The 21,718-nt window shown below is 48.8% G+C and overlaps 1 protein-coding gene across 2 annotated transcripts in view; it reads left to right on the top strand.

Annotated features, from left to right (window-relative positions):
• Positions 1-21,085, top strand: part of MECP2 (methyl-CpG binding protein 2) — a 67,920-nt gene extending 46,835 nt beyond the window's left edge. The window contains exons 1-3 of one of the 2 annotated variants that reach the window (XM_064371508.1): positions 19,122-19,138; positions 19,869-19,923; positions 20,033-21,085. In XM_064371508.1, the coding sequence (XP_064227578.1) occupies positions 20,161-20,952 (792 nt within the window). In that variant the 5' untranslated portion in view covers positions 19,122-19,138; positions 19,869-19,923; positions 20,033-20,160 and the 3' untranslated portion in view covers positions 20,953-21,085. Of the gene's footprint in view, positions 1-18,787; positions 19,139-19,868 lie in introns of those variants that run through there. The other variant, XM_064371507.1, reaches the window with a different exon arrangement.
• The last annotated feature ends 633 nt before the right edge of the window (positions 21,086-21,718 follow it).

Raw genomic sequence — 21,718 nt, 5'->3', positions numbered from 1 at the left:
GCAGTCTTAGACTTTAAAAAAAACTGTAATTAAATCTGTATCACCTAAAATTTATTAAATGTACAGTTCAGTGGCATTAAATACAAATTGGAGGCCAGGCATGGTGACTCATGGCTGTAATCCCAGCACTTTGAGAGGCTGAGGTGGGAGGATTGCTTGAGCCTGGAGATCGAGGCTACAGTGAGGTGTGCTCATGCCACTGCAGTGTAGACTGGGAAACAGAGCGAGACTCTATCTTAAAAAAAAGACAGATTGGCATCACCCGGTATGTGTGCTGCTCTGCCGTGCTTTCTCATGTAACATTGAAACATAAACATCACCATTGTTGTGGACTGAATGTTTGTGTCTCTCAGAATCCTATATTGAAACTCAAACCTCAAATGTGATGGTATTTGGAGATGGGGTCTTTGGGAGGTAGTTAGGTTTAGATGAAATCTGAAGGGTGGGTTTTCCATGATGGGATTAGTATTCTTATAAGAAGAGATACCAGAGAGCTTGCTTTCTCCACCACGTGAACTCGATGAGAAGGTAGCCATCTACAAGCCATTTAGGGGCTGAATCTGCTGACACCTTGATGTTGGTTCTAGCCTTCAGAACTGTGAGAAATGTCAGTTGAGTAGCACCCTCAGTCTGTACTGTTTTGTTATCATAGCCTGAGTAGACTGATATACATACCATGTTATGAAAAGCTATGAACATACCTTTAAAGGCCACCTAACATTCTGTCTTATTACCTCATGCATCTTCTGTCTTGGCCTTCTATTTGCTCTCTCCCTCTTGCCTCTGAAAGCAACTGCGTCTTCTCTGCTGAGCTTTCCAAAAGAGTGACTTATGTTCATGATCTCCACCTCTCATTGGTCAGCCCCTACGATCAAGTCCCTGGGATCAGATCTCCATTGGGTCCCTTCCCTCACCCTAACCTCACATGCAGTGGTTCCTGAGAAGCTACTGTCTGTCTACCTGATCACAGGATCCAGCAGCATCTGAGGGCTCATTCACTGAATCTGTACTACCCCACAAGGCAGGCTTGTCCTTACCCACACTCTTCAGACGAAAACTTAATCAGATTCAAATGTTTATCTTAGTGGCCTCTCGTGCTGTGTGCTTTCCTTCTTGTAGCTCTTAACTGGCAAAAACTCTTCACTGGGAGTTAAACCAGGTTGTGGTCCTTGACCCTCATCATTTTGTCCCATCTCTTATGCTGGGCTTTGTATCCTTGTCTCCAAGCAGTCTAGTGTGACAGAGAAGTTACCTATTATTGCATGCTCCCCTCTTCTTGTCACTTCTGGTGTGGCTCTTGTTCAGTGAATGAGATTTGTGAACGTGCCATATCTGTGGGAGGAAGGCAGTTCTCAGAAGAGTTGTCGCCTCCTTGCTTCACCCTGAGGGCCAGGACTTTTCACTAGTTTTTTTGTTGCATTCATGCATTCATAAAGTACATGCAAACTTAGAGGTGAGTGTTAAATGCTAGAACCTAAAACTGAGTTCAGCTAGGCTCAAGTGCCCCAGAATTTTTGTCCCACCAAACAATTTGATGAATATCTACAGATTGTTTCCTCAATATGATACCTGATTTGGGTAACACAGAGAAGTCAAGGTGGATGTGCATCAGCTGGACACGATCTTAAGTTGTTGAAGTAGGTATTATTAATGAATGAACGTCTATTTTAGCTACAAGAGCCCCTGGTATTCCAGAAGAGACTCCTGATCTTCCAGAAGCAGCTGGGCTTCTTTTGGCCCTCCCCCACCCCGGTGCAGTCCATTCTCCCTGCCTGGGTGAGTTTGACTCCTTTGCCATAGAGTAGGCTAGGCTGCTACCTATTGAGCCCCTTCCACCAGGCAGTCCAGTAGGTGGCGACAGAGAGCACTAGAAGGAAATACTAAGGAAATATAATTTGTTTTGCTTCTTGGAAAAAAAAATAGAAAAAGGCTTGTGGGGCATGTGTGCATTTTAGTCAGATTTTACCGTGCAAAAAATTGTAGAGATTTCTGCCCTCTTTCTCCCTTCCATTCTTCTCAACCCACTGCCCGCCCTACCACCCCCATCTCCTTCAATATAAGGTAGATAGATCAGAAGAACAAACAGACAAACGCCATGTCCTCTGTTTTCTGTCACAGTTGATAGTCATACCAGCCACCCAAGCTGGAAAGCCAAGAGGCTCGTGCCCTTCACTGCCCACATCCAGGGGAGCCACCAAACTCCACGAATTGTTCCTTTAACTGTTCCTCCCTCCTCTCTCCTCTTTCATTCTTTCTACTACTGTCCTGGTTCAGTCCCTCATCTTGCTCTAGGGCTCCCTCGATAACTTAACAACCTTTCCTCCACCTGTCTGTCTTCCACACAATCCCCTGCTTTAAACCCAAGAGTGGCACCCTGTGTTCGAGTGACATCAGGGCCCCTAATGTGGCCCCTGCCTCTCTTTCTGGCCCCTACCATTGCTGCTGCTTTTCTCATGCACGTATCCCTTGGCAGTCCAGGACTGCTTGTAGTTCCTCCCAAGTACCATGCTTCTTGCACTCCTGGCGTTTGTCATTGGCTCCCCTGTCTAAGTCCCCTTCTCTTCTTCTTTCCCTCCCCTGTGGCCTTGCCTTGTGTCCTGCTTATTCTTGAAGACTCAATCAGGTATCTCTTCCCCAAGGAGCCCTTCCTAACCCTCTGACCTGGGTTAGGCCCTGCCTTTCCACACCTGTGCCTCCTGCCAAGTCCTCAGCTATCTCTGATCCCATGTACCTCCTGGCATCGAGGGCTGTGACACTCAGCCTCTGGGCCCACAGACCCTTGTTGTGGGATTGCTCACTGCCCCAGTTGGTCCTCTGCTATTGCGGATTCTGTGCCAGTCCCTGATTCCAGCACATACACGCATGTAGACAGCCCTCCTAGTGCCTGGCTCCCTCCCTGTCTCTTCTACCACCCATTCCCATGGTCGTAGCCTGGAGTTGGTCATCACTGGAAACCCTTCCCCCCACAGAGCTCTAACTTAGACAGCTCTGCCTATGACAAGGACTTACTGTCTCTCAGCTTGCAGTGTCCACCACTGACGCCCCGGGGACTCCGTTGGTCTTCCCTCCTCTCGCAAACTGTGCCAGATGGACTTGTTTTAGAATTTACCATCGTAACTGAGCTCCCTTCAGCTCATACCTCCTGGGCTCCTGCTCAGTCTGTTTCTCCTTTTAGCAAATTCTCTCCACACACTGGCCCTCTTCCTCGCCTGCCGCAGTCATTGGTGGCTGTCACTCCTCCTCAGCCCTTCCTTGTGTCTCTTCTGGGACCTCATACTCTCCAGGTGGCCACCTACCTCACATCTTGAACCCCCTCTGGGTTTGGGAGAATTCTCACCTCTAGAGTTTGATGGGAGGCCAGGCGACCTCTGATTGTGGTCACTGCAAATGCCAGATGCTTCTTTGTCTAGCTTCCCTTTCAGTCATGGCAGCAGTGGGCAAACTGTATCTCAAGGGCCAAATCTGGCTCACTGCCTGTTTTCATAAATGAAGCTTTACCAAGACCCAGCTCCACCCAGTCCTTTGTGCATTGTCCATGACTGCTCTCCTGTACAACAGCGGTAGGCGGGTTGTGACAGATACTGTCTGCCCCACAAGGTGGAAAATACTTACTATCTGGCCCTTTACAGAAAGAAGTCACCTGAGTTCTACACGGGTGTAGGTATGTACCCTGGCCTCTGCCAGTCAGACTCACATGCTAGGAGGAGCAGGGCCAGGCAGGAGAGCCCTCTCTCCTGGCATTGGGGCTGCAGGAAAGACAAGCTCCTTGGCCACAGTGGACACAGTGTTAGTGGCCAGTGCTGCCCCCTTGCAGGGTCGCAAAGGCAATGCTGGCTGCTTGGGCTGGCTTGGCAGAAGGATTTGGAGTATTGTTCCTGGCCAACTGGACTCAAACCTGTTCCTCCAATCCTCTAGGGATTTTCTCATCACCCAGTTAGCCTTTTGCCCCTAGTTTTTAAAATGGCAGTAAAATACACAAAAGATAAAATGTACTACCTTAACCATTTTTAAGTGTACAATTCTGTGGTGTTGAGCACGTTTATATTGTGCAACCATCACCACATTCATCTTCAGTAGCATTTTATCAGTTCCTGTCTGTATAAATCAGCTAGAGTTGGTTTCTGTTGATTGCCACCAATAATCTTGACAGATATGTCTGATCTTCCTTCTCTGCACTGACTCCTCTTTCTCTGTCTCCTCTGCTGCTTCTTTCTCCTTATCACAACTCCAAATAGCAGGGGAAGGTTGTTTACACTTACATCCAGAGTGCCCTCACCTACTCGCCTGGCTCTTCAAACCTCTTCCCTGAACTCCAGACTTATATATCCAGCTGCCCTTTCAGCCTCTAGAAAGCTAAATACCTCAGTATCAAAAACATGAGATACAGAAGTCAGAGTCTGGGATCTCTTGCACTTTCCCTGCCCGAGTACTCATGCCCTTCAGTGATGGCACCTAGGCCAGCCCCCTGCATCCCTGCCTAGACTCTGCAGTAGTCTCAAGTGGCAGACCTGGAGGTCACTCTCCATGTCCCCTGCGGACACTCCGGTTAGCAGGCAGTGTCCAGCTGTTCCTTCAGCTGGCCTCAGCTGCAAGAGCCTCCTCACCCAAGGTCATGCCATTTCCATGACAGCACCCTGGTGACTGAGTGAGGTGAGGATACAAGGCCCCTACAGGGCCATCTTTTTGACTTCTTCCTCCCACCTCCTTTTATGGATGTCAGTTCCTGATGAACATTTTACACCCCAAACTGTGACTTCACATCTGCTTCTGTAGAGCCCACCATGTGGCATCTTGCGTCTTCCTGCTCCACTCCCTCTACTCAACATCTTCCCATAGTTAAAATGGGCTTTTTTTTTTTTTTTTTTGTCACCCAGGCTGGAATGCAGTAGCACAATCATGGCTCACTGCAGCCTCAACCTCCCGGGTTCAAGCACTCCTCCCAAATAGCTGACACTACAGGTATGCACTACCACACCTGGCTAATTTTTATATTTTTTGTAGAGACTGGGGTCTCCCTATGTTGCCTGGGCTGGTCTCGAACTCCTAGGCTCAAGCGATCCTCTTGCCTTAATCTCCCAAAGTGAAGGATTACAGGTATGTGCCACTGTGTCCAGCCTCAGATGGGCTCTTTGAAAAAGGTTCATCAGATCAGGTTACTCCCCTGAGAAAAACCCTCTCAGAATAAAACCCAGAGTCCACTGCTTGGAAGCAGAGCCGGCTTCATGGGCCCGTGTAACTGCCCAGGGTTTGCTGGAACCCACGCTTGGTTTCATACTATCTCAAAATTCCTAATTTTTGAACAAGAGGCCCTGCATTTTCATTTTGCACCAGGCTCCACAAATTGTGTAACTGGGCCTGCCTCAGCAGTCACATGGAACGTCATCATTCCCTGCCTATTTGAGCTCATTGTCTACCATTCTCTCCCTTGCTCACTTGGCTTCAGCCCACTGCTCTTGCTCTTCCTGGAACTTGCCAGAATGTTGCTGGAGTCAGAGTCTTGGCCCTTGATGCTCCTCATTGGCTGGACCCCTCTTTAGTTGACCTGCTCCCTCACCACTGACTTCCTTCAGATCTGTGTTCAGATTTCATCTTCTCAGAGAGGCTTTGGCCTCTGTCCATCTCTCTGACTTTACCTCTGACCTCTCCCCCACCAACACTGCACTAAGCTGCCTCAGAACTTTGTAGATATTATGTCTGGTCTTCTGATGTTTCCCTCTTGGAAGAATCCCAAAATGCCTGAAGAATACTTTCTTTATCCTTGAAGTTGAGTACGTTGACTAGAGTCTGTGTTGCTATTGAGCATTCTTTATCAAATTTTCCTGGGAACATGGTGTATTCTTTCAGGCTGCAGATGTAGTCGTCTCTGTTTCAGGTCAGCTCTCTTATGTATCTTTGACAGCATCTTCTGTTCCATTTGTTGGGTTCTGTACTTCAGGGACACAAATTCCTTATGTTGGATTGTCTTTGTCTTTCTTCCAATGCTATTAGCTTTGCCCTAATTGCTTTAGCTTTTGTCTTTTTCATCTGCATTCACTTTGTCTAATTTGATTTTCAGCTATGTATATTCTGTTTCTGGCTGTTTTTCGTGTATTTGTTAGTTTCATAATGAGGTGTTTTGGTCTGCAGTTTGTTTCTCTAGGTTGGAAATTTGTCTTTTCATCTTACTGGTTTTTTTTTTTTTTTTTTGAGACAGAGTTTCGCTCTTGTTGCCCAGGCTGCAGTGCAGTGGCACAGTCTCGGCTCACCGCAACCTCCGCCTCCTGGGTTCAGGCAATTCTCCTGCCTCAGCCTCCCGAGTTGCTGGGATTACAGGCACGCACCACCATACCCAGCTACTTTGGTATTTTTAGTAGAGACGGGGTTTCTCCATGTTGGTCAGGCTGATCTCAAACTCCTGACCTCAGGTGATCCACCAACCTCGGCCTCCCAAAGTGCTAGGGTTACAGGCGTGAGCCACCGCACCATCTTACTGTTTTATCATCCCATCTTTGAACTGTTTTACTGGGAACCTGTTCTTGCTTAGTTGTGGGGAATTTCTTTCTCTTCCTTGTGTATTCTCTTCTTTGTGGGAGACTTTGCCTTTCTCGTGCCATCTCCGTCCCTGTGCCTGTTTTTTTTCTTTTGGTCATAATATGTTTGCAGAGTTATCATGTCACTTTTTTTCATCTTGGCTCAGGCTTGGATGGCTCTGCATAGTTGTTCTGTTTGCTTTGAGTCAGTGGAGGAATTCTTGGCTCTCTCATCCCAGTTTCTTGGCATCATCTGTTGCTGTTTTCCCTTCTGAGCTATCGTGTACAGGCTTGTTATCTTGTATTCGGACAGAATTTGCACGCTGGAGGGAGCTGCAGCCATGTAGTCTTTGGCTCTATCTAGATTATTCTCTCTGTATTAAGAACTGGGTTGGATGTCTTATACTAAGGCTCACTCTAGCCACATAAGGTATGTGTATACCATTTCCATAGGGATGGGGGGCACCTCAGTCTCTGGGTGGCTCCATAATCTAAGAGCAGTTGCTTCCCACAGAGCGGGCACTTTTCCGTTTCTCCTGCACCTCCCAGCTGGAGTTTGTGGGCCTAAAAGGAAAAAGTTAAGGACTCCCTTGGTTGCTTCTCTCCAGCTTACTGGCTGCACATTCCCAGGGTGTTGCCTGCTTCCTAGCGCGGTTTCTGGGGAGGGGACAGGAGCCTGGCTTTGCTGCTGCATTGTCCTCTGGAGTCTTTTCTCAGATTGCTTTGAATTACACCCCTTTCCTTTGTTTGCTGAGATCTTCCTTTCACACTCCCCTTCCCCGCCTTTCTTTTGTGTCTTTCTTACTAGGATTGGAAGAGGGCAATTCTGCAGGAGGTCTGCATCTAATTCCTTAATCCATGTGGGAGTGCTCCTGTGGTGTGCTTTGTGACACAATGGTGAGAAATAATCCCTAGAGCAGTGGCTACCAGAAGCAAGCCATCCTCCCCCACCCACTCCTTCTGGCTGTCCTCAGATGCTTATTCTGGGTAAATGTAAATGTCAGATTCCAAAGAAGATCCAGTCGGGATTTTTTTTTTTTTTTTTGAGACAGAGTCTCGCTGTGTCGCCCAGGCTGGAGTGCAGTGGCGTGATCTCAGCTCACTGCAACCTCTGCCTCCTAGGTTCAAGCGATTCTCCTGCCTCAGCCTCCCAAGTAACTGGTACTGCAGGCGCCCACCACCACCCCTGGGTAATTCTTTTTGTATTTTTAGTAGATTTGGGGTTTCACTATGTTGGCCAGGCTGGTCTTGAACTCCTGACCTCGTGATCTGCATGCCTTGGCCTCCCAAATTGCTGGGATTACAAGTGTGAGCCACTGTGTCTGGCCTCCAGTTGAGATCTTGACTGGAATGATTGGTGTTCAGTCCTTATAGTTTCTACCTAGTTTGTATTTGTACACAGGACAGTTACTAATTTGCTGATACTTATTTGATGCTCAGTCCCTAGAGTTGTTTATGGGATGGAGCTTGAGTCCCTGCTGCTTCCCCCTGTGGCAGCAGCTGGAGTCAGGGTGGGGACCAACGGTGCTACTGGCAGATCCCTGAGACAAGTAGAATCTCTTTTATATCAATGTCTCTCTCTGTCCCAGCAATGCCCAGGGAAACCTGGCCAGCCTGTCTCTGACCTCTTCACCTAGAGCACTGGTGGTTCAGGCCCTTCTGTTTGCCAACAGCAAACCGCACTTCTGCCAGCCCGGCTCTTAGGTCCAGATCTTGCAGATTTTCTCCAGCTCTGCTAGGGAATCCTCATACCTCCAGCAGGTCCCTCCTTTGCTCATGTGTTTAGCTGTAGTGGAATCGGATGAGCGCTGCTTCTCTCACATTGATCCCAGCTGCATCGCATTCTACAGCGGACCTACGCTAGTGATACGCAAGATGACGAAAACAAGGGCACTCCAAGTTAGTGATGAGATATTTAGATCAAATGAGCCAGTCCTTAATGCAGAGTTCTCCAGTAAAAGAGATCTCCTTTCTGCCCTTTTTTGTTCCCCAAAATGCCCAAAATGTATTGCCTTCATGAGAAAAATTTATTTTGGCAAATTTTCTGTTACTCAGTAAAAGCAGCCAACACTTTGATAAAAGTCTGTGAAACTTGTTTACACGGAGTATGCAAAGCTAAGAAAAAAATCATCAGGAAATGAGGAAAGGCAGCAGTTGTGGGAATGTGTTGCTGGGGACAGAAAAGTCATACACAATGTCAGTATCTATGGAAACAGACCACTTGGACCTTGAAGACTAGGTATTTGAAATTGAAAGCGTTGGAGGCCAGCTTGACCCGGTGAGTCTCTAACCACTTGTGTGTGGGATCAGCATGAGAACCTGCTAGAATATAGAGGCAAAGATGCAAGAGGAAATCATTGGAGAAGTTGCCAGGGAATGGTGAGCTAATCTGAAAAAATACATGCTTCTAAGTTGGGCATGGTCGTGTATCTGTAGTCCCAGCCACTTCAGAGCCTGAGGCAGGAGGATTGCTTGAGCCCAGCAGCTTGAAGTCTAGCCTGGGCGACATAGTGAGACCCTGTGTCCCTAAAAAAACTTTTTTGTTGTTTTGTTTTGGGATTTTTTTTTTTTTTGGTCTTTTTTCCCCCTTTTTGTGAGTAACGGGGTCTCACTGTGTTGCCCAGGCAGGTCTTGAACTCCTGGGCTCAAGCGATCCTCCTGTCTCTGCCTTCCTAAGTGCTGAGATTATAAGTGTAAGCCACTGTGCTCAGAAAAAAACTTTTTTAAATGAGAATAATTTTTTAAAAGACAAGCTTTTGGGGGAGGGTATTCCACTTATATGAAATGTCAACACTAGGCAGGTTTGTGGAGACAAATAAATTAGTGGTTACCAGGGGCTGCGAGGAGTGGGAATGGGGAGCGGCTGCTTAATTTGTTAGAAAAGTGTTTTGGAACTGGATAGTGGTGATGGTTGCACAACACTGAGCATGTACTAAACACTATGGTAAATTTTATGTGTATTTTACCACAGTTTTAAAAAAATGATCAAATGACCTCAAAATAGTTAACAACCTTCCACTTGGCTTAATGCCCACTCATTAAATTTATTGAACTAATTCCTTTCTGATTGTCATGGTTACTGTGTCTAGGCTTCAGAGTTTGACATTCAGATCGGCTTGGTCCAGTCTAGCATGTATCGCTATAGGTCCCCACATTGGCCTCTTCCTCAGACGGATGGCCCAGCTGTCTGCCAGGGCTCTGTGCCGCAGCCAGACAGGCTTGCTCTGAGACAGCTGTGTGGGCTCAGAGCACTGGCCAGGCATCACAAAACCTATCTATCTTTGATTTAGAGTAATTGGTGATCAGTTGCTGTTTTAATGTTTTTTTTTTTAATTTAGATATAATTCACATATCACGAAATTCACTCATTTAAAGTGTACAATTCATTCTTCAATATAATTCATAGGCTCACAGAAAAAAAATTTTTTTAAGTGTGTGATTCAGTGGCTTTTAGTACATTCACAAAGTTGTACAACCATCACCTCTGTGTCCTTCCAAAACATTTTCAGCACCCAAAAGAAACCCCAGACACACTAACAGTCACCTTTTATTACCCACAGCCCCTGGCAACAGCCAGTCTACTTCCTGTCTCTATGGATTTGCCTATTCTGGACATTTCCTGTAAATGGAATTATGCACTGTGTGGCCTTTTGCGTCTGGCCTCTTTCACTGAGATAATGTCCTCAAGGTTCATCTACATTGTAGCAACTGTCAGAATTTCTTTCCTTTTTGAGGCTGAATAATATTACATCCTATAGATCATGAAGTTTTGTTTATCCATCTATCCCTCAGGGATGTATATTTGGGTTGCCCCCAACGTTTGGCTATTGTAAACTGTGCTGCCATGAACATTGATATATGGATATCTGTTTGGTTACAGGTTTTTTTTTTTTTCTTTGCGGGGGCAGAGGGACAGAGTCGCGCTCTGGTCACCCAGGCTGGATTACAGTGGCATGATCTCTGCTTACTGCAACCTACACCTCCCAGGTTCAAGCAATTCTGCCTCAGCGTCCTGAGTAGCTGGGATTACAGGCGTACACCACTATGCCTGGCTAATTTTTTTCTATTTTTAGTAGATGTGAGGTTTCACCATTTTGGCCAGGCTGGTCTCAGACTCCTGACCTCAGGTGATCTGCCCACCTCAGCCTCCCAGAGTGCTGGGATTACAGACGTAAGCCACCAGGCCCAGCCTGGTTTTGGGTTTTTGAGAGTCTATGGCTAGGAGTAAAATTGTCAGGTTATATGGTAACTCCATGTTTAACATTTGAGAAACTGCCAAACTGTTCTCCACAGCAGGAATTTTTTAACCTGTTTTTTTTTTTTTAACCTGTGTGTGGTGGGCTTGTGTTCAGGTTTTCGTTTTACATACCAATAAAGACGAGATTTGCCGTCTGGCACTGGTGGCCTGTGTTTGCAGAGGGGTCTGCTTTTGGTTGGCAAGAACTGCATTTTAAGCTTTTCAAAACGAGTGGTTTCTTGCATCTTTTCAAAAGTGGACGATTAAGAAAGGGACTGTGAATTCAGAGCAGGGCAGCTGAACCTCAGGCTCCACTATTGTAGCCTTCAAGCTGAACCTCATTCTCTCTTGCTCCCTAGAGACCACTGAGATACTCTTCCTGTGCCAGTTTGATTTCTCAGATTTTTAAAGGGCTGAAGCTCATGTCTCAAAGTGCTGTAGCCTTTATTGATTCATGCAGAGAAGCCTCCTTGATTCTGCGATTCTGCAGCTAATACTGGAAGTAGAAAGAATTGGAAGCACCAGCTGGATGACACTTTAGGGTGGAAGCAGCCGGGAAGGGGGGAGCTGCTAATTTCCTGTGGTCCCATACCGCTCACCCGGAGCTGTAGCCACTGCCCTGCCGTTAGGTTAACTGCCTCGTGTAGTAGTTTAGCTCTTTGTGCTGCGCCGAGGGATAATGCAGTGAAAGGTGCTGAGAAATGCCATCTCCTGAAAGGGATGAGCATGAGTGAAATTACGAAAGGTTGGGATATTGCTGGGGCTCTGGAAGTTTCTCTGGAGCTCACTCCAGGGGACAAGGAAGGGACTGGATTCCAATTCAAGTGAAAAATACCTTTCATCTGCCTTGTTCACCTGGCTTTTTTGCCTTTTTTAAAATCTGAAAACCTCAGGGATTGAGTAGTCTTTCCTACGGGCCTTTCTCACAGGATCACTGCAGGTCACATGATGAAAATGTAGGCAGTTCTTGCCATCAGATCCCTCAAGATGTCGTTTGGCCTGAAAACAAGATTCCTGCAACTCTAATTTTCCTTTACTAGATCAAATGAAGGATTTGATCTAATGTTTGCATTCTAGTAGCAAAATCACTGAATATTTTACTTCTTAAGAGCCTTACCTCATATTTTGTAGGTATTTAAGATTTTGTAAAGGCCTTTCTGCTTCAACATGATGTGTGCATTCCTAGAAAAAAATCTTGTGTTCTATGAATCACACAATAAAAACATGAGTTTGTGTAGGAAAAACGGGTGGGACAGATCACTAGAAACCTGTGTGATGTGGTAATTGGAGCCCACTGATGAAACCATGAACAGTTCTAGCTGAAAGAACCCCAGGGCTCACTGAGGTCTGTTGGCATTTCCCCCGGCACCGTCACGGCCCCTTTTCGCTGTGCCTGGGACTGTGCTTGCTTCCTCATGCTGCCGTTCGCTTACCAATAGATGAGCCATGAGGATCCCAGGCAAGGCCTTCTTCAGCAGGGCTTTTTCAACAGGGGGGAATCCCTTTGCCCCTCCTTCTCTCACACTGATAACTTCTCCATATTGAGTGTCACATTGTGGGAAGCATTGTGGTTATTTGAGCCACTAAAAAAGGTACTTCTTCAAGTTTTCCAGCTTTTTGTTTTTTCTTTTGAGACAAGGTCTCCCTCTGTCACCCAGGCTTCAGTGCAGTGGCACGATCTCCGCTCACTGCAACCCCTGCCTCCTGGGTTCAAGTGATTCTCCTGCTTCAGCCTCCTGAGTAGCTGAGATTACAGGTGCACACCACCATACCCCGCTAATTTTTGTATTTTTAGTAGAGGTGGGGGTTTCACCATGTTGGTCAGGCTGGTCTCGAACTGACCTCATGATCCGCCCGCCTCGGCCTCCCAAAGTGCTGGGATTACAGGCGTGAGCCATCGCGCCCTGCCGCCAGCTTTTTTTCTTAATGTCTTTGTGTAATATGAAGGCATTCTCTTTAACTGTTAAAAAAGCTTGCCTGCCACTGCTTCAAAATATTACTGTCAATTGGCACGGCTTCCGATTATATTGCTGTCATCTCCCTCCTTTTAAACATCTTACCATATTTGTATTTCCGCCAGTCCATTGATCACTTGAGAGTTAGTCATAGTCCTCGTGCTGTTTCACTCCTAAACGTTTAGGCATGCCTTTCCTAAGAGCAGACAGTACAGTTAAGACACTCAGGAAGTTTAGCAATGAGCTAACACAGAACCTTACTCACATTTCTCCACATACCCCATTAATGCCTTTTTTAGTGCCTTTGGGTCTGGAATGCAGTCCAGGACCATGTGTTGCATTCGTTTGCGTCATCCCTTCAGTCTCCTCTATCGGAAATCTTCCCCCACCCTCTTGTTTTCTATCATCGTCTTGAGGAGTCCAGGCCATGGTTGCGGCACGCCCTCTCTGGACTCTTCCTGCTGTCTCCTCGTGGTGAACTTCAGTCTCCCATTTGAGGTGGATGCTGGTTCATCTCAGCAGCACTGAGGGGCCAGAGGTTCAGTTTAGTCGTTTGTTAAGGAGGTGCCTGCCAGATTTCTCCACAGAAAAGGGCCCCATACTTTCCCTTGCTCTTCAGCCCGTGTACTCCTTTCTTTCTTGCCAGCTTGTGGGTGGCTTCTCTAGCAGCTTCTGTAAGATATTTAGTCCGGCAGTTCTAGTTGTTTCAACAGGAGAGGTGTCTGCATACCTGGCCACCACATGACTGGAAGGCGATCCATCCTCCTGGTGTAACCATCCTCCATGCTACTGTCACTGGGTCATCTCCTCGGTGACTTCCTCCACCTCATCTTCTGCCATCTCCAAGCCACCAGTGTCCAACAGACTACTGATACTTCCCAAACTCATTTGTTTATTCACCAATTCATAGCCCACCTTGTTTTCAGCACTGAGCTAGTCTCTCCTTGCTAGAAACTTACGGTCAAAGGTCTCTCGCCATCAGAAGAAGCACATGGAGTGCCCTGTCTGTGTTGTGGTTATTCCTCCAGAATGCATTGAGTAAGGGTTTCTCCTGTGCCAGGCATCATGCATTGAGTGGGGAGATGAGGGTTGGCATGCACACTGGGGGCTTGGGTGCTATGCCTTATAGAGCAGGGAGGGAGACAGGAGAGGAGAGGAGAGGCAGAAGCAGGGAAGGTGTCGCAGGGAACGTGTCTCAGAAGTGCCATCTTTTTTTTTTTTTTGAGATGGAATCTTGCTCTGTCACCCAGTCTGCAGTGTAGTGGCACAATCTCAGCTCACTGCAGCCTCTGCTTCCCAGGTTCAAGCAGTTCTCATGCCTCAGCCCCCAAGTAGCTGGAACCACAGGCACACACTACCATACCTGGCAAATGTTTTGTATTTTTAGTAGAGACAGAGTTTTGCCATGTTGGCCAGGCTGGTCTTGAACTCCTGGCCTCAAGTGATCCACTCACCTCAGCCTCCCAGAGTGCTGGGATTACAGGCTTGAGCCACTACACCCGGCCTAGAAGTGCCATCTGAACTGAACCTGAAAGATGAAAGTTCTCCAGATAAACCTGAAAGTTCTCCAAATGAAAAGGTGGGAGGGGGTGATAGGGTTAGGCCCAGAGCTGCTGGTCACACAGGGTGGGCATCATTGGCCACACTGGTGATGAGGTAGGAGCTATAACCATGTTGATAGTGTCACCTCTGCCCATCTGTCCTGGCATACCCTAAGCCCTCCGTGCCCACCTCTGGAACACATCAGCCCTGAGAGCCCAGCTCAGGCCTTCCTCCTCCAGCCCACCCACTCCTAATTATCCACACCCCTGTGCTTCCACTGTGCCTGGAACAAGCTCTCTTTAGGGGAAGGGAGCTGGAACTATGTTGTTGTTACCTATTTGTTCCCTCTTCCAAACTGTGAGCCTTGGAGGTAGAAGGATGATGCAGGGTCTAGCCCAGGATGAAGGCAGTTGGACAGATATGCGTGTTTGTGACTCACAGTGATCTCGAACTTCCATTTTTTTTCCATCTGTAACACTCAAGAGTTGAATAGGCAGTTTTTCTGAGGTTACTTCAACTCTTAAAATGTATGAACTTAGGCCGGGCACAGTGGCTCACGCCTGTAATCCCAGCACTTTGGGAGGCCGAGGCGGGTGGATCACGAGGTCAAGAGATCGAGACCATTCTGGTCAACGTGGTGAAACCCCGTCTCTACTGAAAATACAAAAAATTAGCTGGGTATGGTGGCGCATGCCTGTAATCCCAGCTATTCGGGAGGCTGAGGCAGGAGAATTGCCTGAACCCAGGAGGCGGAGGTTGCGGTGAACCGAGATCGCGCCATTGCACTCCAGCCTGGGTAACAAGAGCGAAACTCCGTCTCAAAAAAAAAAAAAAAAAAGTATGAACTTATGAACTAGGTATTTAGTTCTCCTTGTAATCAAGATTGTGTGTGGCAGGGGTCTGATTAGAGGGAGGAAGAGGAGGGGGTATGGTTTTGGGTTTTTGTTTTGTTTTGTTTTTTTGAGATGGAGTCTCACTCTGTCACCCAGGCTAGAGTGCAGTGGCGCGATCTCAGCTCACTGCAACCTCTACCTCCCAGGTTCAAGTAAGTCTCCTGTCTCAGCCTCCCGAGTAGCTGGGATTACAGGCACCCGCCACCATGCCCAGCTAATTTTTGTATTTTTAGTAGAGATGGAGTTTTGCCATGTTGGCCAGGCTGGTCTCAATCTCCTGACCTCAAGTGATCCATCTACCTTGGCCTCCCAAAGTGCTGGGATTACAGGAGTGAGCCACCGTGCCCGGCCTGCCCCTCAGTCTTTTCCTTCTCAATCAGTGGCACCACCATCTTCCCAGGCTTTAGAAATGGTCCCTGACTCACCTCTGCCCCTCACCTCCACACCAATTCACCAGTGAGCTCTATTGCTTCACCACCTAGACCAGCCCCAAATCCTCAACTGCTCCCACCCTAAGCCACACCTAGACCACAACTAGAGGCCTCTCACGGATTCTCCCTTTCTCTTGTACTCCCTGGGCTTTCTGCCACAAGATGCCCCAGAACCAGAATCACATGTCTCTCCTAGGAGCCAATTCAGTGGGTTTACTGCCTCTGGAGTGTCATTGTTGGCCTTAGAATATGTCCCAGTGCAGGTTTCCAGAGCAATGTAGTCAAAAGTTACTTGAAATAAATATTTGCTCTGTGGTATTGACAATTTGGTATAGAATTAAACTTGTTTGGCTGGACACAATGGCTCACACCTGTAATCCCAGCACTTTGGGAGGCCAAGGCGGGTGAATCACAAGGTCAGGAGTTCAAGACCAGCCTGGCCAAGGTGGTGAAACCCTGTCTCTACCAAAAATACAAAAATTAGCTGGGTGTAGTGGCAGGTGCCTGTAATCCCAGCTACTCGGGAAGCTGAGGCAGGAGAATCACTTGAACCTGGGAGGTGGAGGTTGCAGTGAGCTGAGATCGTGCCATTACATTCCATCCTGGGCAACAGAGCAAGACTCTGTCTCAAAAAAAAAAAAGGAGACAGGGTCTCACTCTGTCACTCAGGCTGGAGTACAGTGATGTGTAGCTATGGTTCTCTGCAGCCTCAGACTCCGGGCTCAAGTAATCCTTCTGCCTCAGTCTCCGAAAATGCTGGGATTGTAGGCTGAAGCCACCATGCCTGGCCCAAGCGCATTTGTTTCTATTTGCATTCAGTGTAATGAGGTTTTGTTACTTTTTGAATTTTATTTGGGATAATATAAACTTTTACGTGATTCAGAAGTCAGAATGACACTGATTCAGCTAGGTCTCACTCCTGTGCCTGTACCCTCACCTTGTTCCCACTGCCCCACACAGGGAGCCAATTTCATTAGTTCCTGGTGTGTCCTTCCTTAATCCCCCTTGCTTACCTAGGTATCATGCAGTAGATGTGTTTGCACTTTGCTCCTTTTGCTTCACAGCGGATCCTGGAAATCGCTCCATCACAGTGTTGAGAGCTCTTGTTTAGTCCCTTTGGAGCTGGACAGTACTCCAGTGTGCGGGTGCACCATAGTTTATTCAATAAGTGCCCTGGTGATAGGGATCTGAGGGATTGTAGCCTTTGGCTGGTAAAAATAATGCTGTAGCAAATAATGTCATGCATATGTTCTTTGAGATTTTTGGAGGTGTCTCTTTCGCATAGATTTCTAGAAGGCATTCCTTAGTTCATGTTTAGGTTTATACTTTGACCTCATGGTGACTAGGGTATTTGGGAATGCAAATGAGAGTTTCGAAGAAGCCGGATCTTTCCTGGTTTTTCTCTGACATCAGGACCGTCCAGGTTCCAAGGAGCAGCTGTGGCATTAGGCAGCGCCATGATGGATTGTGTGGAAGTACTGATTCCCGTCTGTCTGCTCTCTTGGCCCACTCTGCTGGTGGCTCCCCTTCTCTCCCTCCTTTATGGGGAACTGTCTAGGGGGCCATTCTCAAAGGCCACACCTAGATCCCCAGGGTTCTTTGTCATTTCACATTGAGAGCTCTGTGCTGGAACAGATTAGGGACCCCCACTTTACAGCAAGAAAGACTGCTCTGTGGGTTGTAGGATGCCTCTTAATACGCAGTGACTCGGCAGCCACACCTTGGGCCCTAAACTGCTGGAGGAAGATACAGGATTGGGAGGAACTCAGGGGTGAGTTATAGTGGGGACAAGACATTCCCTCACTCTAAGACCTTGTCGCTAGATTGGAGCTGCTCTTGCCTCCCTATACCTGACCTGACGGTTCTGGAGAGGTATGTCCTTGTAGCTTCTGAGTCCTAGTGCTAACCAGCCTTCAGTAACTTCCCTACATCATTTGAGTCCTAGTTTCCCAAGGATGCTTGCAAGTGTGTGCCATGGTGCCCTCACTGAACAGTCTGTGCAGTGTAGACAAGAGGAGAAGTCTCTTGGGGTAGACCAGCCACAAGACGGTGAACAGCACTGATGAACCACATGGGACAGGGGAGTTGTGGGGCTGAGAACCCGGAGGGCAGGAGTAGTCAGGCTCTTTTCCAGAATGAACTGCTAATGAAGGCACTCGTAGGTGGCTGCTGCTTTCCAAGCTGCCCCTGTTGTTTCTGAGGCTCTGAAGTCCTAGGAGGTTTCATGGTGGCATGCTAGACAGGTTAGTAAAGCATCATGGCCAGACACTGATTCTGGGGCCTGGGGCCTCACGGTGGCCATTTCTGAAGAGACTCTACCAGGCCAAAGTGATGTGCAGAGAAGGGAGCTGCTTCTGTCACCAGAAAAGAATGGGGAGGACTCCCACCCTAGAATAGGAAGGGTGCTTTTCTGCACCAGCAGGAAGGGGAAACATGGCTCTGCGTGGACCACACCTTTTCCCTTGCTCTTCCCTCCGCATCTGCTGTGGCTGAGGCCATTCCTTGTTAGGGAACGTCTTGTGTTAAAGTCTTACGCCACCTGGGAGCACTTCTCTTATCACCCCAGAACCCTGGGTGGCAGTTTCTTGTGGCCTGAGTTAGCTGTTATTTATATAGTGCCATTGTGCCTTTTCTCCCATGATGCTCACAGTAAGGATGCCCAGATGGGTTTACCCATTGTCAAGATAAGGAAACGGAGGCACAGAAGGCTGAGGTCATTTGCTGGGGTTCATGTTTGGAAAGTGGCAAAGGATTTGAGTGCTTTCCATAACACTACTGTGTGCCTCATTGAGCATTTGTTCTAGAAAACCAAAAAGACGCCCAAGCCCCGGCCTTCACAAACGAGACCCCCACCCCCATTTGACTCCCTTTCCAGCATTCGAAGGCCTCTTGTCAGGCATCGAGCCCAGAGGCCCCTGAGGTGCGACTCATGCTGGGGTGGGATATTCAGGAGCCCCGCGATGTTTCCACTCAGAGGAAAGGGCTCCGACTCTTCTGCAATGCCAGGAGTGAGACTTGCAGGTGGCCACAGTGCAGGTCGGCCACGCCGGCCAGCACCACCAGGGCCCAAGTTCCTAAGGAAATATTTGGGTCCCAGCTTGGCCTGAGGCCCTGTTGTCCTGGGGAAGGACATGAAGATCTGAGTGTATGATGGCCTGGGGCCTTGCATGTTCTGCTCATTTGTTCTTTGTGATACTTACATACTTGTTTAACACTTCAGGGAAGAAAAGTCAGAAGACCAGGATCTCCAGGGCCTCAAGGACAAGCCCCTCAAGTTCAAAAAGGTGAAGAAAGATAAGAAAGAAGACAAAGAGGGCAAGCATGAGCCCGTGCAGCCATCAGCGCACCACTCTGCCGAGCCCGCAGAGGCAGGCAAAGCGGAGACGTCAGAAGGGTCAGGCTCCGCCCCAGCCGTGCCAGAAGCTTCTGCCTCCCCCAAACAGCGGCGCTCCATCATCCGTGACCGGGGACCCATGTATGATGACCCCACCCTACCTGAAGGCTGGACACGGAAGCTTAAGCAAAGGAAATCTGGCCGCTCTGCTGGGAAGTATGATGTGTATTTGATTAAGTAAGTAAGAGCAACTCCTGTCTCTACATGGCAGGGAGGGCAGAGACAGGGATCTCTCATGGAGCAGGAAAATGTATGTGCTTAACCCCACAGCGGGGGCGGGGGACCATAAACAGTGAACGCCAAGACCAGGTATGCTTGAAATGACTGTGCGCAGAGGTCGGTGTCCTCTATCCTCTCCGCGCCTCGAGTTCTTATCTGGAGATGGAATAGCTGCGGAAGCAGAGGAACTTGCAGAGCCAGGGGTTCTGAGGAGGAGTGAAGAAGCATGTTTCTGTTGTGCCCCTTAAATGAGCCCAAAAAGGTTAGCAGTTTTCACATGACATTGGCAGATAGCCTCATTTAATTCCATAACCCTGAGAAGAGTGAGCAAAGGATTATCTTGTTGAAACTGATTCCCAGAGAGTCTGAGCACCATACCCGAGTTCAGATTTAGGAATGTTCTAGATGGTGACTCAGGCCCAGGCACTAAGCAGCAGAATGGGCCTCAGTCCAGCCAGGCCTGACTCTTTGGTTGCTGGACTTGGGAGAGGCCTGGGGAGTCAGGGACAGGCAGACGAGTGAGTGGCTTTGGTGACAGACAGATCCTCAGGGGCAGCCAGGCAGTGTGACTCTTGTTCAGTAGTAACATTTATCAGAGTGTTGTCACCACCATCCGCTCTGCCCTATCTCTGACATTGCCATAGGGAACCTCTAATTGTTTTTTGTGTCTTTCCGTTTGTTCTCACAGTCCCCAGGGAAAAGCCTTTCGCTCTAAAGTGGAATTGATTGCATACTTCGAAAAGGTAGGCGACACATCCCTGGACCCTAATGATTTTGACTTCACGGTAACTGGGAGAGGGAGCCCCTCCCGGCGAGAGCAGAAACCACCTAAGAAGCCCAAATCTCCCAAAGCTCCAGGAACTGGCAGAGGCCGGGGACGCCCCAAAGGGAGCGGCAGCACGAGACCCAAGGCGGCCACGTCAGAGGGTGTGCAGGTGAAAAGGGTCCTGGAGAAGAGCCCTGGGAAGCTCCTCGTCAAGATGCCTTTCCAAACTTCGCCAGGGGGCAAGGCTGAGGGGGGTGGGGCCACCACATCCACCCAGGTTATGGTGATCAAACGCCCTGGCAGGAAGCGAAAAGCCGAGGCTGACCCTCAGGCCATTCCCAAGAAACGGGGCCGAAAGCCGGGGAGTGTGGTGGCAGCTGCTGCCGCTGAGGCCAAAAAGAAAGCCGTGAAGGAGTCTTCTATCCGATCTGTGCAGGAGACCGTACTCCCCATCAAGAAGCGCAAGACCCGGGAGACAGTCAGCATCGAGGTGAAGGAAGTGGTGAAGCCCCTGCTGGTGTCCACCCTCGGTGAGAAGAGCGGGAAGGGACTGAAGACCTGTAAGAGCCCCGGGCGGAAAAGCAAGGAGAGCAGCCCCAAGGGGCGCAGCAGCAGTGCCTCCTCGCCCCCCAAGAAGGAGCACCACCACCATCACCACCACTCAGAGTCCCCAAAGGCCCCTGTGCCACTGCTCCCACCCCTGCCCCCACCCCCACCTGAGCCCGAGAGCTCCGAGGACCCCACCAGCCCCCCTGAGCCCCAGGACTTGAGCAGCAGCGTCTGCAAAGAGGAGAAGATGCCCAGAGGAGGCTCGCTGGAGAGCGACGGCTGCCCCAAGGAGCCAGCTAAGACTCAGCCCGCGGTCGCTACCGCCGCCACGGCCGCAGAAAAGTACAAACACCGAGGGGAGGGAGAGCGCAAAGACATTGTTTCATCCTCCATGCCAAGGCCAAACAGAGAGGAGCCTGTGGACAGCCGGACGCCCGTGACCGAGAGAGTTAGCTGACTTTACGCAGAGCGGATTGCAAAGCAAACCAACAAGAATAAAGGCAGCTGTTGTCTCTTCTCCTTATGGGTAGGGCTCTGACAAAGCTTCCCGATTAACTGAAATAAAAAATATTTTTTTTTCTTTCAGTAAACTTAGAGTTTCGTGGCTTCAGGGTGGGAGTAGTTGGAGCATTGGGGATGTTTTTCTTACCGACAAGCACAGTCAGGTTGAAGACCTAACCAGGGCCAGAAGTAGCTTTGCACTTTTCTAAACTAGGCTCCTTCAACAAGGCTTGCTGCAGATACTACTGACCAGACAAGCTGTTGACCAGGCACCTCCCCTCCCGCCCAAACCTTTCCCCCATGTGGTCGTTAGAGACAGCAGTTGAGAGGACACTCCCTTTTTCGGTGCCATCAGTGCCCCGTCTACAGCTCCCCCAGCTCCCCCCACCTCCCCTACTCCCAACCATGTTGGGACAGGGAGGTGTGAGGCAGGAGAGACAGTTGGATTGTTTAGAGAAGATGGATATGACCAGTAGCTATGGCCCGTGTGATCCCACCTGTGGTGGCTGAAGACTGGCCCCACACCAGCCCCAATCCAAAACTGGCAAGGACACTTCACAGGAAAGGAAAGTGACACCTGTCTGCTCCAGCTCTGGCATGGCTAGGAAGGAGTCATCCATTGAACTACTGGGTGTAGACTGGCCTAAACCACAGGAGAGGATGGCCCAGGGTGAGGTGGCATCATCCATTCTCAAGGGGCGTCCTCCAGTGGGTGGCGCATA

This window comes from Aotus nancymaae, unplaced genomic scaffold (assembly GCF_030222135.1).
Source record: "Aotus nancymaae isolate 86718 unplaced genomic scaffold, 86718_ANA_hifiasm-v0.15.2.pri h1tg000138l, whole genome shotgun sequence".
NCBI lineage: Eukaryota > Metazoa > Chordata > Mammalia > Primates > Aotidae > Aotus > Aotus nancymaae.
Note: the sequence above shows the minus strand (reverse complement) of the source record. Positions and strands in the feature narration are given on the sequence as shown.